The 12308-nt window shown below is 42.9% G+C and overlaps 1 protein-coding gene across 5 annotated transcripts; it reads right to left on the bottom strand.

Moving 5' to 3' along the window:
• Positions 1 to 2872: 2872 nt before the first annotated feature.
• Positions 2873 to 11119, bottom strand: pgap3 (post-GPI attachment to proteins 3). Of its 5 annotated transcripts, NM_001078779.1 has the most exon segments (8): positions 3241 to 3518; positions 4628 to 4832; positions 4920 to 5056; positions 5314 to 5375; positions 5463 to 5525; positions 5609 to 5761; positions 8530 to 8627; positions 10845 to 11032. In NM_001078779.1, coding segments are annotated over 8 exon segments (951 nt in total). In that variant the 5' UTR covers positions 11011 to 11032; the 3' UTR covers positions 3241 to 3451.
• Between the last annotated feature and the right edge of the window lie 1189 nt (positions 11120 to 12308).

Genomic DNA, 12308 nt, shown 5'->3' with positions numbered 1-12308 from the left:
ATATATATATATATCTAATGGAACTTTAGTTCAAGCACGATCTGTAATCGAGTTAGCCACACCCCTGATTTAAGGTTCAGGAATGGCTATAACCCAGAGTCACGGGGTTGAACCCTTCCTACTTCTACCCCTAACGCTGAAAGGGCCACTATATTGTATTTTGTTTTCCCTTGTATTTATTCAATGAGAATATTAAAAGCTGCCAATATAATTATAGCTTCAGCCTTTCATAAGATTCCATTGTTTTCTCTGCTCAGAGCCCAAACCCTCCTTAGGTCTCCCAGTAGCGCTACAGGAATAACAGGGGTGTGACCTACCATCAGCATGAATAACACTTTAAAGGGGAACTCAACCCAAACACAACTTAAGTTGTTTGAAAAGTAAACATAAAATTTAAGCAACTTTGCAATATACATCAATTAAATAATATGCAGCCTTTTCATGATGTTTAATGTAATAATCTGGTTTGGAACAGTTCCCTAAGCCCCGCCCCCTGTTCCCTAAGCCCCACCCCCTGTTCCCCTGCTGATCTGGCTGACTACTTTGCCTTCAGCCTGCCTCCTCCCAATCCCACAATCCCCTGCTGCACACATGATGTCAATAAGGAAAGGAACATCCCAGTGCAATGCATTGTGGGTTATGTAGTTCCTGCATGCTGTCTGTAAGCTGTGGAGAAGTTGTTACAATCTGTAACATCAATGTTTTAGTCCCTCCTCCCCTGCCAGGATTTCTGTTTTGCAGCTGGATTTCAGCATATAAAAATGGTATTTACTCCTACTATTTGAAGGAACAGATTACAGAGATAGGTATAAAGGATTTCTGTGTTGTGTAGAGCTCCTTAAGGGTGAAGACACACAGAGCTACTAGTTGCAGCTACTTATCACGGCTACTAAAACAGACAATGCTGATCATTTACTGATAACTGTTTCTACGTGTGTTTAGCAGAGGCAATTCTCAGTATTGTCTATGGCAGGGGATTTTCTGGCGTTTAGTAGCCATGAAAAAGTAGCTGCTACTAGTAGCTCTGCGTGTCTTCACCCTAACAAATTATGGTTTGGAAGTCAAAAAGGTTGTTCTATCCCCAAAGGGGTCCCGACCCACAGGTTGAGAACTGCTGATCTAAAGCCACTCCCAGAAGCTCGCCATATGTGCCAGTAGGGTCCCAGGGCCCTGGAGCACAACCTCCTATCCCCATTCACTATGACAGTCAGCCTATCACTGCCCTAGTTCCAATTTGCACTGCAGTCGTTATGTCGTAAATCCATATATAAGAAGTGCCTTTAGCAAAATGAAGCGAGCAGATATATAAATACATTCCTCGGCACAAAGAACTGATATTTATTGCACAGCAGCAAGAACAAGGATTCCCTTGCACTTATACAGACATTAAGGCACCACATGCACCCCCACCCGTCCCCGGCACAACACTGACTCAGTGCCTTAAATTAAACAGAGCAGGGCACACACTCAAATACACACACAATATGGCAACAACCCGTCTCCCTGACCCCCGTCTGTCTCAAGATGAGCGAAGCGGGGAGTGTCTAGTCCGGCGCAGAACGGAGGAAAGGTTCAGAACTTATATTTAAGACACGTGTATAGTTTTTAAAGGGGTACAGTCATCACGGGTAGGGGAGGAGGGCGACAATTTGCTATCATCTAGAATAAAATCACTTTTATACTCACCTGGGGGCTGAAAAAAAAGAAGCAGTGGCCCTGGGCTTTGCCTCATTAACTGCCGGAATCATGGTCTTACGTGATATATGGCTTGACCAATGATCCTCTCTCTTGCCTGCGGTATATATATATATATATATGTACATGGCAGCAGTCTAGAAAGACCTCAACATAAGACAGGTTAGCTTAAAATGGAACAAAGCCTAAACAAAAATGTTTTTAAAAAAAAAAAAAAAAAAAAGGGGGTGATTATGTGGTGACAGTATCCCTTTAAATGCCTAAAATGTTTACTTTATCCCATTTAAGGTGCCTGCAACACTATATAGTAGGAATGTAGATAAGAGCTATATACATGTATACACAGCCCAGTGGTATGGGCATGTACAGATACACAGGAATGGGACCAGTTATCCAGAATGCTTGGGACCTGGGGTTTCCGATAAGGGGGTCTTTCTGTAATTGGATCTCTATACGTTAAGTCTACTAAAAAATCATTTAAACAATAATTAAACCCAGCAGGATTGTTTTGCCTCCAATAAGGGGTAATTATATCTTAGTTGGGATCAAGTACAACTACTGTTTTATTATTACAGAGAAAAGGGAATCATTTAACCATTAAATAAACCCAATAGGGCTGTTCTGCCCCAATAAGGGGTAATTATATCTTAGTTGGGATCAAGTACAGGTACTGTTTTATTATTACAGAGAAAAGGGAATCATTTAACCATTAAATAAACCCAATAGGGCTGTTCTGCCCCCAATAAGGGGTAATTATATCTTAGTTGGGATCAAGTACAGGTACTGTTTTATTATTACAGAGAAAAGGGAATCATTTAACCATTAAATAAACCCAATAGGACTGTTCTGCCCCCAATAAGGGGTAATTATATCTTAGTTGGGATCAAGTACAGGTACTGTTTTATTATTACAGAGAAAAGGGAATCATTTAACCATGAAATAAACCCAATAGGGCTGTTCTGCCCCCAATAAGGGGTAATTATATCTTAGTTGGGATCAAGTACAGGTACTGTTTTATTATTACAGAGAAAAGGGAATCATTTAACCATTAAATAAACCCAATAGGGCTGTTCTGCCCCAATAAGGGGTAATTATATCTTAGTTGGGATCAAGTACAAGGTAAGATTTTATTATTACAAAAAAAAAAAAAGGAAATTATTTTTCAAAATTAAAATGATTTAATTATAATGGATTCTATGGGAGAGGACTGGGTTTTTCCGGATAACAGATCCTATACCTGTACACATATATACACACCCCTGGAAAGATAGCAGCACCCAGATTGTGTTTCATGATGGTGATATGGCAAAATATAGTGTTGTCCTACACCTAAAAAATTGCTGCTTAACTTCTCAAACCTACTGCAGCAATTTCAGTTGTACGGCCATGACTGGCTAGACACCGACAGCCTCTACTGAGGCCACTGGAAGCCTCTCTTAGCAGGGAAAGGCCACCTTGTATCAGTTGTGGATAAGGTAGGACTAAAATTGGCAATGTAGCCTGTAACTGCAATGCTGATTATTAGGAAATGTGCAGAAAGTCCACTTATAAGTCCAGGAATTATTGTATTTGGGATGTGTGTGGAGTCCGGGTTCCCTGGTCTTCACCTGGGTACAATCAATGATGAGGTATAAGGCACTTTTCTGACCCCCAATGTCCTTAGTAAGATTTGTCGGGGGCCCTTGATGAGTCTGCCACTCCTGCTACACAACGGCACCGGTATAGATGGATTTCCAGCAGTCCCTTCATCTTCCCTTTAGTCTAGTTTAGGGATGTCATCGTGGTTAATCTTTAATAGGTACAAGCTGTCATCTTTCAAAAAACTGCAAGAGACACAGCAAATTAAAGGTTAACTCTTGAACCAATATACAGGTTACCTTTTACTGTATATATTTTTTTGTCCTAAGTTAACTTTAGTATTCTAAGAAGATTTGCAGTTGGTCATCATTTTAAAAAACAAACAACTGTTTTGCCATTTAATTCTGTCTGCCTGTCTCTGCCTGTCAGCAGGTTTGGCTGGTGCTATATATGCCTTTTGACTTCTTGAGGCTCATTTATAAACACTGGGCAAATCTGTACCTGTGCAGGAACCCATGACAACCAGTCATTATTAGCCAGCTGAAGGTAATACAATGAATACAAAATTTTGATTGGTTGCCATGAGTTACTTCCCAAGTGCAAATCTGCCCAGTGTTAATAAATTAGCCAACCTGGTCCTAATTTCTACTTTGCATGTTTCTGGTTGCCGATTGCTGCCAGAGAGCTAGGCATAGGACAACCAACACCTAGACATGATGGCTGCCAACCCCTCTGGACTACTCTGCCTTTTACTATCAGGTACTAGGAAGCAGAGTCATATTGGAGAGTGTGGGTGGTGGGGTTCTGGAGAGATTATACTTCCAGAATTGTGGCTCTTCACTAACTATGGTGGGGACCAAAACCCATTAGGCATAGGCCTACTGGTGCTGTAACCTAGGGGAACTTCAGGCTCACACAAAGCCCAGCATCACCGTAGGAGCAGCCCCATGAGAGTTTTGTAGTCCAAAACTGTAAATAAAAGCTGACTATACATTATAAGGCGGGCAACGTCAGACCAATCCAATTGTTTGGCCCTAGGGCCAAATGACGGGATTTCAATGAAAGGGATACAGGCCACTGGAACAAGGACTGCATCAACAAGCCGATGTGGTCCTTGATCCAACCAGAAAATCAAACCTGCTCGATCAACATCTGGTCTATTTTTGGTTACATATTGGCTGGGTAGGCCCAATGGAGGGCACCCTACACAGGCAGATAAGCTGCCAAAGGGAAAGAAAGGACAGTGGAAAACAGTGGAAAACAAGGGTTTTTTAAACGTATACCTTTAGGTTAATAACCTGCCGCCTTTATCTTTTTGGGTAGCTATGCACTCAGTTTATTTGTGGTTCTATACCTGTAGAAGAGAAAGTGCAGGGGAACGGTGCTGAAGTGCCAAAGAGCATGGGCATCCAGTATCCACATGACCGGGGGGAAATCCAGCAGTTCTAGAAGAGCCAAACTCTGCAGCGAGATGACTACCAATACGCACTTCCACAGATAGGGCTGGTGAAAGCGCCTCCGAAAACACCATGCTAGCCACCACATCAGGTTCAAAACCCCTGGAGGATGGATAGAGTTAGAATAAAACCATCGGGTTAGAAAGAGGAGGAAGGAAATGGGATTTAACATACTGAAATGTGACTCACCAAAGCCGGTATTGGCTGCCATGTTGTAGCTGTAGTCAAAGCGGCCAAGAGTCAGGTAGGAAACATGGCAGGCAAACAGGAGCACCAGGAAAGCACCAAAGCCATTTGCAATGGAAGGATACTGCAGCCCAAAAGTCCTGAGAGGACATACACAAGGTGAGCTTATGGGAATCAGGCACTGCAAGGGAAAATAGAATCAGTACCAATACCCTGGGCACTGCCAGGAGATGTGGGATGTGCAGTGACAGAGAAGGACTCACTAGAAGCTGAACACTAAATATAAAAACTAAAAAAAAGGAAGAAAGAGAAAGGAAGGGAATATAAAGACTATATACTTTACTTCCCCTTTAAGAGAAGAACAGTATTCTATATTCCCCCACCTTTTGACTCTCACCTCATGCAGCACAGGTAGATAGAGTGCAGGATAACCGAAGAGGCACAGAAATAGTCCATTTTCTACAGTAAAAAGAAACAAAATAGTTAGCAACTGGAAAAACGGTGCTTCCCCGTGACTTTGCAGCATCAGGCAGGCATTCTCCTTACCTCAGTAAGCGCCGTGTCTCTGGTATGGAAAATGGTGGACCAAAACCAGGCATTTACGGAGACCTGGGCGGCAGGAGACATGAGCAGTTATCTGCGGGCCCTGTAAGGGATGCCCTATCGGCTGATGAATGAAGGGTGGGACCTACCATGGAGAAGGCCAGGCAAGTGCGGTACATTTGGCAGGAGGAAGGGACCGAGGAACGGTAGCGAAGCAGCATCAGGAGGCTAGCCACACCATTAAGGAAGGATGCCAAGGCAGAAGCTGGCTCTTGGAAGAACAGGAACCGGGAAAACGGCCACTGCCGGGGTGAGTGACAGATAGGGAAGGGAATGTGACAAGTGGGCAAAGAGGTGAGAGCAGAGAAGGGAATATAAAAAAAGATATTAGTTGAACATCACAGCTAAAGGGGGTACTAAACAATCCTGAATCAGATCTATGTATCACAGTGTATTCTAAGAATCACATCTACAAATCTTACATTTATTCTGTAAAAGGAATATTCTCTCTCTCTGTACAGTATTAGTATCCGTGAAGCAGCACTACCTGTCCCGACCACTAGAGGTCTACAGAGCACGGCTGGGCTAAATCCAGGCATTATCAGCTCCCCCTCGCAGCCACAAATGTAAATAGCACAGGAGTGGTCTCTGCCCGTAATAAATGATGTTCTCATACTGTACGGCCTTTTAAAAGAAGCTGCAGTGTCACAAGATAAAAACTATATATAACCGGGATGTTTTCCCCTATAACCAAGTCATAAGGGCCAAACCCAAACAAACAACATCAATTAGATGCATGCAACAGTGTCCTGGGATAGATGACTCTTTCCTGCCAATGTAAATGAACAGTACCGCTATTTATCAACAATAGGGCCCCAGCTGTTAGTGCACTACAGTTAGCAGTTTGGCAGCTGGGTCCTGACAGCGTTGTTACTGCACCAAATTGCACCAGAGCTCCAGCTTCTCCAGCCCTAGCAGCTTTGTACCAGCACAGACAATAAAGGTCCCCATACACGGGCCGATTCTAGCTGCCGATATGGGTCCCTTAGACTGATTCAGCAGCTAATCAGCCCGTGTATGGGCACTACCGATGGCCCTGCCCGACCGATATCTGGCCTGATCTGGTAGATCTCGATCGGGCAGGTTAGAAAATCTTTTCCTATACCCGCCTGAATATTAATTAAACCATTACTATCAAAGGGATAAATACAGAATCACCCAGTATGGATAATGCTGAGGACAACTGGAGCTGCCACAGAACCACTGGCAAATCTATCAATAATGCCCAAATGTGTGTATTCAGCTTTATTATTCCTGCCCAAATGCTCCCTTATCTACTCCAGCTGATTCCATTCTGCCATCACCAAACAGTATCCCGTCATTACCTACTGTGACACCCACAAATGTATCTAAATACACATTCCTACAGCTCAGGACTTACCTTACAAGAAACTAGAAAAATTAGGAAGCCCAAGAACTACATTAATATGGGCAAGAGAGGCTTCAGATGGGGTTTTTGCCTTCCTCTGGATCAACTAGCAGTCAGGCAGGTTATATATAGGCATTATGGTTGAACGTGATGGACGTACGTCTTTTTTCAACCAAACTTACTACTACTACTACTACTGGTATAGGACCCGTTATCCAGAATGCTCGGGACCAAGGGTATTCCAGATAAGGGGTCTTTCCGTAATTTGAATCTCCATACCTTAAGTCTACTAAAGAAACAATAAAACATTAATTAAACCCTATGGGATTGTTTTGGCTCCAATAAGGATTATTTATATCTTAGTTGGGATCAAGTACAGGTACTGTTTTATTATTACAGAGAAAAGGGAATCATTTAACCATTAAATAAACCCAATAGGGCTGTTCTGCCCCAATAAGGGGTAATTATATCTTAGTTGGGATCAAGTACAGGTACTGTTTTATTATTACAGAGAAAAGGGAATCATTTAACCATTAAATAAACCCAATAGGGCTGTTCTGCCCCAATAAGGGGTAATTATATCTTAGTTGGGATCAAGTACAGGTACTGTTTTATTATTACAGAGAAAAGGGAATCATTTAACCATTAAATAAACCCAATAGGGCTGTTCTGCCCCAATAAGGGGTAATTATATCTTAGTTGGGATCAAGTACAGGTACTGTTTTATTATTACAGAGAAAAGGGAATCATTTAACCATTAAATAAACCCAATAGGGCTGTTCTGCCCCAATAAGGGGTAATTATATCTTAGTTGGGATCAAGTACAGGTACTGTTTTATTATTACAGAGAAAAGGGAATCATTTAACCATTAAATAAACCCAATAGGGCTGTTCTGCCCCAATAAGGGGTAATTATATCTTAGTTGGGATCAAGTACAGGTACTGTTTTATTATTACAGAGAAAAGGGAATCATTTAACCATTAAATAAACCCAATAGGGCTGTTCTGCCCCAATAAGGGGTAATTATATCTTAGTTGGGATCAAGTACAGGTACTGTTTTATTATTACAGAGAAAAGGGAATCATTTAACCATTAAATAAACCCAATAGGGCTGTTCTGCCCCAATAAGGGGTAATTATATCTTAGTTGGGATCAAGTACAGGTACTGTTTTATTATTACAGAGAAAAGGGAATCATTTAACCATGAAATAAACCCAATAGGGCTGTTCTGCCCCCAATAAGGATTATTTATATCTTAGTTGGGATCAAGTACAAGGTTCTGTTTTATTATTACAGAGAAAAAGGAAATCAGTTTTAAAATTCTGAATTATTTGATTAAAATGGAGTCTATGGGAGACAGGCTTTCCGTAATTCGGAGCTTTCTGGATAACTGGTTTCCGGATAAGGGATCCCATACCTGTACTACTACTACTACTCCTATGTAATCTAAGAAATTATACTGAGCAGTATACAGAGAATCCCCCTAGTGAGTAAAATGGCTACAGTATATATAAACTCACATACCACTCAAAATTAGTTAAAAAATAGAAATTTATTTTAGTCCATTAAAACCAGTAAATACCCCATGTATATAGCCTAACGCGTTTCATGCTTACTCAGCACTCAATCCCAAGACTTACCTTGCCGTGGAACTGAGGGACTTCATGTCCTTCCTTGAGATACAGGGAGACCGTGTACCACATACACTGATACCGACAGTCATCCAGGCAAGTCCAGCCTATAAGAAAGGGCAACATAAGATAATACTGCAATGCACCGCTCCCAGCAGAAAACATTTACAATGAATATCAGTTGCATTCTGAGAGAGGCATTTAATTGGGGTCTGGCTCTCCACGAGTGTTTCAGGGGGGGTCACCGCTTCCATTAGTGATAGGATGGGATCCTGATATGAATAGTGTCAGCCATGACTTGCTGAAGACTCCTCAAAGCCAAGTATTGTGTTAAAGGTACATATACAGCAACAATGGCTCATAAGTAAAAGTCCCATAATCCAACAGGAATAAAAAAAATAGTGCATAGCACAAGCAATATACATTCATTACAAATTTGTAAGGGTTTTTGAGTTATTTGTATATATAATTGCCATTAAAAGCAGTGTTTGTCCTTTTCCATCCTCTGCCCCGGGGGCTCTGGCATATGAAACAATGTAACACAAGGCAGCAGCCTGACAGACCTGACTCGCTGGAGGAGACCGACCTTTGCAACACTGTTAAACAAGTAACAACCAGGAGTTCAGCAAATGCTGCTTTACAAAGTACAACAATAAATACAGATAGATACAAGATAAATACAGTTGCAATAAGTTAAGAGTCAAAGACACAAGAGGACGGAGGTCCCTGCCCTGTAGAGCTTACAATCTATATTAGGCAAAAACTTATTTTTGGGGGGTTGACATGTCCTTTAATGAAAACTGACAATCAACCCACCCATTGCACTCATCTTCCTTCCATAATAACTGTCAGCAGCTCCTGTATAGATGGGTTGCCACCTTTGCCAGGGGCTAAACCCAAACAAAGGGGCAGGGCTGATGGCATGGGGGTGGGGTAATGATGCTAGGGGTGGACATAATGACATCAGGGGCAGTCATGATGATGTCAAGTGGGGTTTTTGCCATTCTAGACATGGCAAGTATCTTAATATTTAAATGTTTTTCATTTATTGGCCAGATTTTTATTTGGGATTCACAAGGCTGAAAACTAAACAAAACGTTAAGATCTGAACCAAACAGGTGTCAGCCCTACGGTGTCCTGCCATTCCTTGCTAAGTCCAAAGATCTCAACTGACCCCCTAAGACCATATAATAAGGATTTCAAGCTCATGACATGAATATACAGATAAACTTCCAATCTCACAGGTTTAACAAGCACTGCCTTATATCACGGTCCCATTTAATGGGCAGAGTCATTTGCCTTTAAAGGGGTTGTTCACCTTTGAGTTAACTTTTAGTATGATGTAGAGCAGGGGTGGCCAGGGTCGGACTGGGGTGTGGAGGGCCCACCGGGGCGCCCATAGCGTACCCCCCGAGGGCCCCCCAACCCCCCTCGCAGGGCCCCTCCAACCTCCCTCGCAGGGCCCCCCCAGCCCCCCTCGCAGGGCCCCTCCAACCTCCCTCGCAGGCCACCCGACGACCTTCCCCGAGCGCGTAAATATAACGCGTCGGGGCAGGAGCGTTTGGGCAGGTCGAGCGCCGCAAGGGTCGGGTCTGGGCACTAGAGATTTTTCCCGGTGTCCAGGCGGCCCAGTCCGACCCTGGGGGTGGCCAAGATGTTGATTGTGGTCCACCAGTCGATCCCCCGTGGATTTCTGGTGGACCACGATGAAGCCGGGGGGGATGTGCAGCGTGAATGCCTATGTACGCTGCGTCTTGGGGGCGGAGCCATCGCTCGATCGCCGATGGAAAAAGTCTGGCCACCCCTGATGTAGAGAGTTCCATTCTGAGACAATTTGCAATTGGTCTTCATTTTTTTATTTGTAGTTTGTAGCTCTACAGTTTGGAATCTCTGCAGTTGCCATGTTGCTCAATTACCTTAGCAACCAGGAAGTGGTCTGAATTAGGGCCGGGACTATGATAAATAATAGCTGAATAGTAAGATAAATAAAAAAAAAAACAATTGTAGTTACAGAGAGCGAAAGTATTTTGGTTGCCGGGGTCAGTGACCCCCCATTTGAAAGCTGTAAGAAGAGTCAGAAGAAGAAGGGAAATCATTTATAAATTAAAATGAAGTTCAATTGAAAGAATTGGCTGGTCTATAACATATTAAAAAATACTTTAAAGTTTAACCCCCCTCCCTTTATAGAACTGGTCTATGCCCAGCTGATGACATGGGGCTACTTGGCAGCTATACCCCACTCCAAGCATGAACACAATAACCATGAAGCAGCTTGCTCTGGGTGCAGAACTACATTTCCCATAATCCCATGCCAGCCTGCTCACCAGTGACGCGCATGTAGAGGGGCTGCTCGGCCCGGAAGTCCGTGAGCCGGGACCCGGTGCAGTTGTTCCGCTCGCAGAGGGTCACACAGTCCCGATACACCGGCTCCCGGTCCCCACGGGAAGCGGCCACCACCCCGGCAAGGAAAAGCACAAGGAACGGGGCCATATCCGGGGAACCGGTACTTTTCCCCTTCTAGAAAACAACTACTTCCGCATTTGTGCAGCAACCGGAAACCGCCGGGTAGAAATCAATAGCGAGAACAGAGGGCCGGGCTTATGACAGTCGCCTGTGCACAGGCAGAGGATTTACGTTTTATGGAATATTTTATCTTTATATTGCGTGTGTAGCATCTGCCTGCCCAGGACAGAGAGACTATACGATAATAATACGATAATAACATACATACAGTTGTGACTGAGCCTCTACCTACCAACAATGGGACTCTCCTTTCCTGGGAGATTGTATTTGCTTTTTTAACTAATTGACCACTTATATCTCAGATATGTCACGGTCAGAAATACAATAAACAGCTCTAATAACTTTGTCCCATAGGAATCTGTTAAATGTGGCAGTAGTGCATTTAATATTATGTTCCCCTATATGAAAATCTATAATAAAAGTCCATAGCAAAATAAACATGGAAACCCAAATTCTATGTTATTCTAACATCCATATCTGTAATAAAGGTATTTAATAATCTAAGCGGTCAATCATATATTACCTGCCCCAATTCTGGATGGGGGGGACAGTAAATTACTTTCACTTTCCATTTAGCGCTCCCTAGATGTCTTCACATTCCCCTTCTTCCTTACAATATACAATTGTCTAGCCTCTGCATTGGTATGGACATTAGGTCCCCCTATTCTGGTGCACAGGGTTAGACTGTTTTTGAAAACAGAAGGAGGGACAAAATAAAATGCTGCACGCAGTGCGGCAAATTTGTTATGGCCACGCCCATTTTTGCGGCCACACCCCCTAAATACCACTCCAATTTGACTAAATTTGGCAGGTTATTTAAAGTTTGAACACATTTCTGGGGGTTTGGGGTCCTGTTTAATGTGTTATTACAGTTTTGCTGAAAAAGGTGAAGTTGCCCTTTAGGCTGTGTGTCTCAGTTCCCCTAAGGGACCTGTTTAGCTTATTAGTTACAATTGTATCTCAGTGCAGGGGAGGCTTCTTACCTTTCTGGGCTCTCTGCCAAAAGCCCTCTTATTTAATTAAAAGTGAAAAACACTGTATCTAAGTGCAGGTAAAGCTGGTTAAGATTTCTGGGCTCTCTGCCAAAAGCTACTTTTAATTAAATTTGTATCTTTTTAGCTTCAGTGCAGGAGATCAAAGGGAAATGAGGGACTTTTCAGGAAGAATCCAGGACTGCCCATTGAGCTGTCAAAAGAGGGACTGTCCCGCGAAAATCAGGACGATTGGGAGGTATGCCTATATGAAAAGCTATAATAAAAGTCCAT

This window comes from Xenopus tropicalis, chromosome 10 (genome assembly GCF_000004195.4).
Source record: "Xenopus tropicalis strain Nigerian chromosome 10, UCB_Xtro_10.0, whole genome shotgun sequence".
NCBI classification, from domain to species: Eukaryota; Metazoa; Chordata; class Amphibia; order Anura; family Pipidae; genus Xenopus; species Xenopus tropicalis.
Note: the sequence above shows the minus strand (reverse complement) of the source record. Positions and strands in the feature narration are given on the sequence as shown.

Bases quoted from the DNA above. Each gene is read 5' to 3' on its own strand.
- pgap3 (XM_012952545.3), bottom strand. From the start codon at position 11,010: ATGGCCCCGTTCCTTGTGCTTTTCCTTGCCGGGGTGGTGGCCGCTTCC. The intron at 8,628-10,844 runs GTGAGCAGGCTG...CCTTTCTTATAG, and splicing joins CCTCTACATGCGCGTCACTG to GCTGGACTTGCCTGGATGAC. The intron at 4,833-4,919 runs GTGAGTCACATT...TCCATCCTCCAG, and splicing joins GGCAGCCAATACCGGCTTTG to GGGTTTTGAACCTGATGTGG.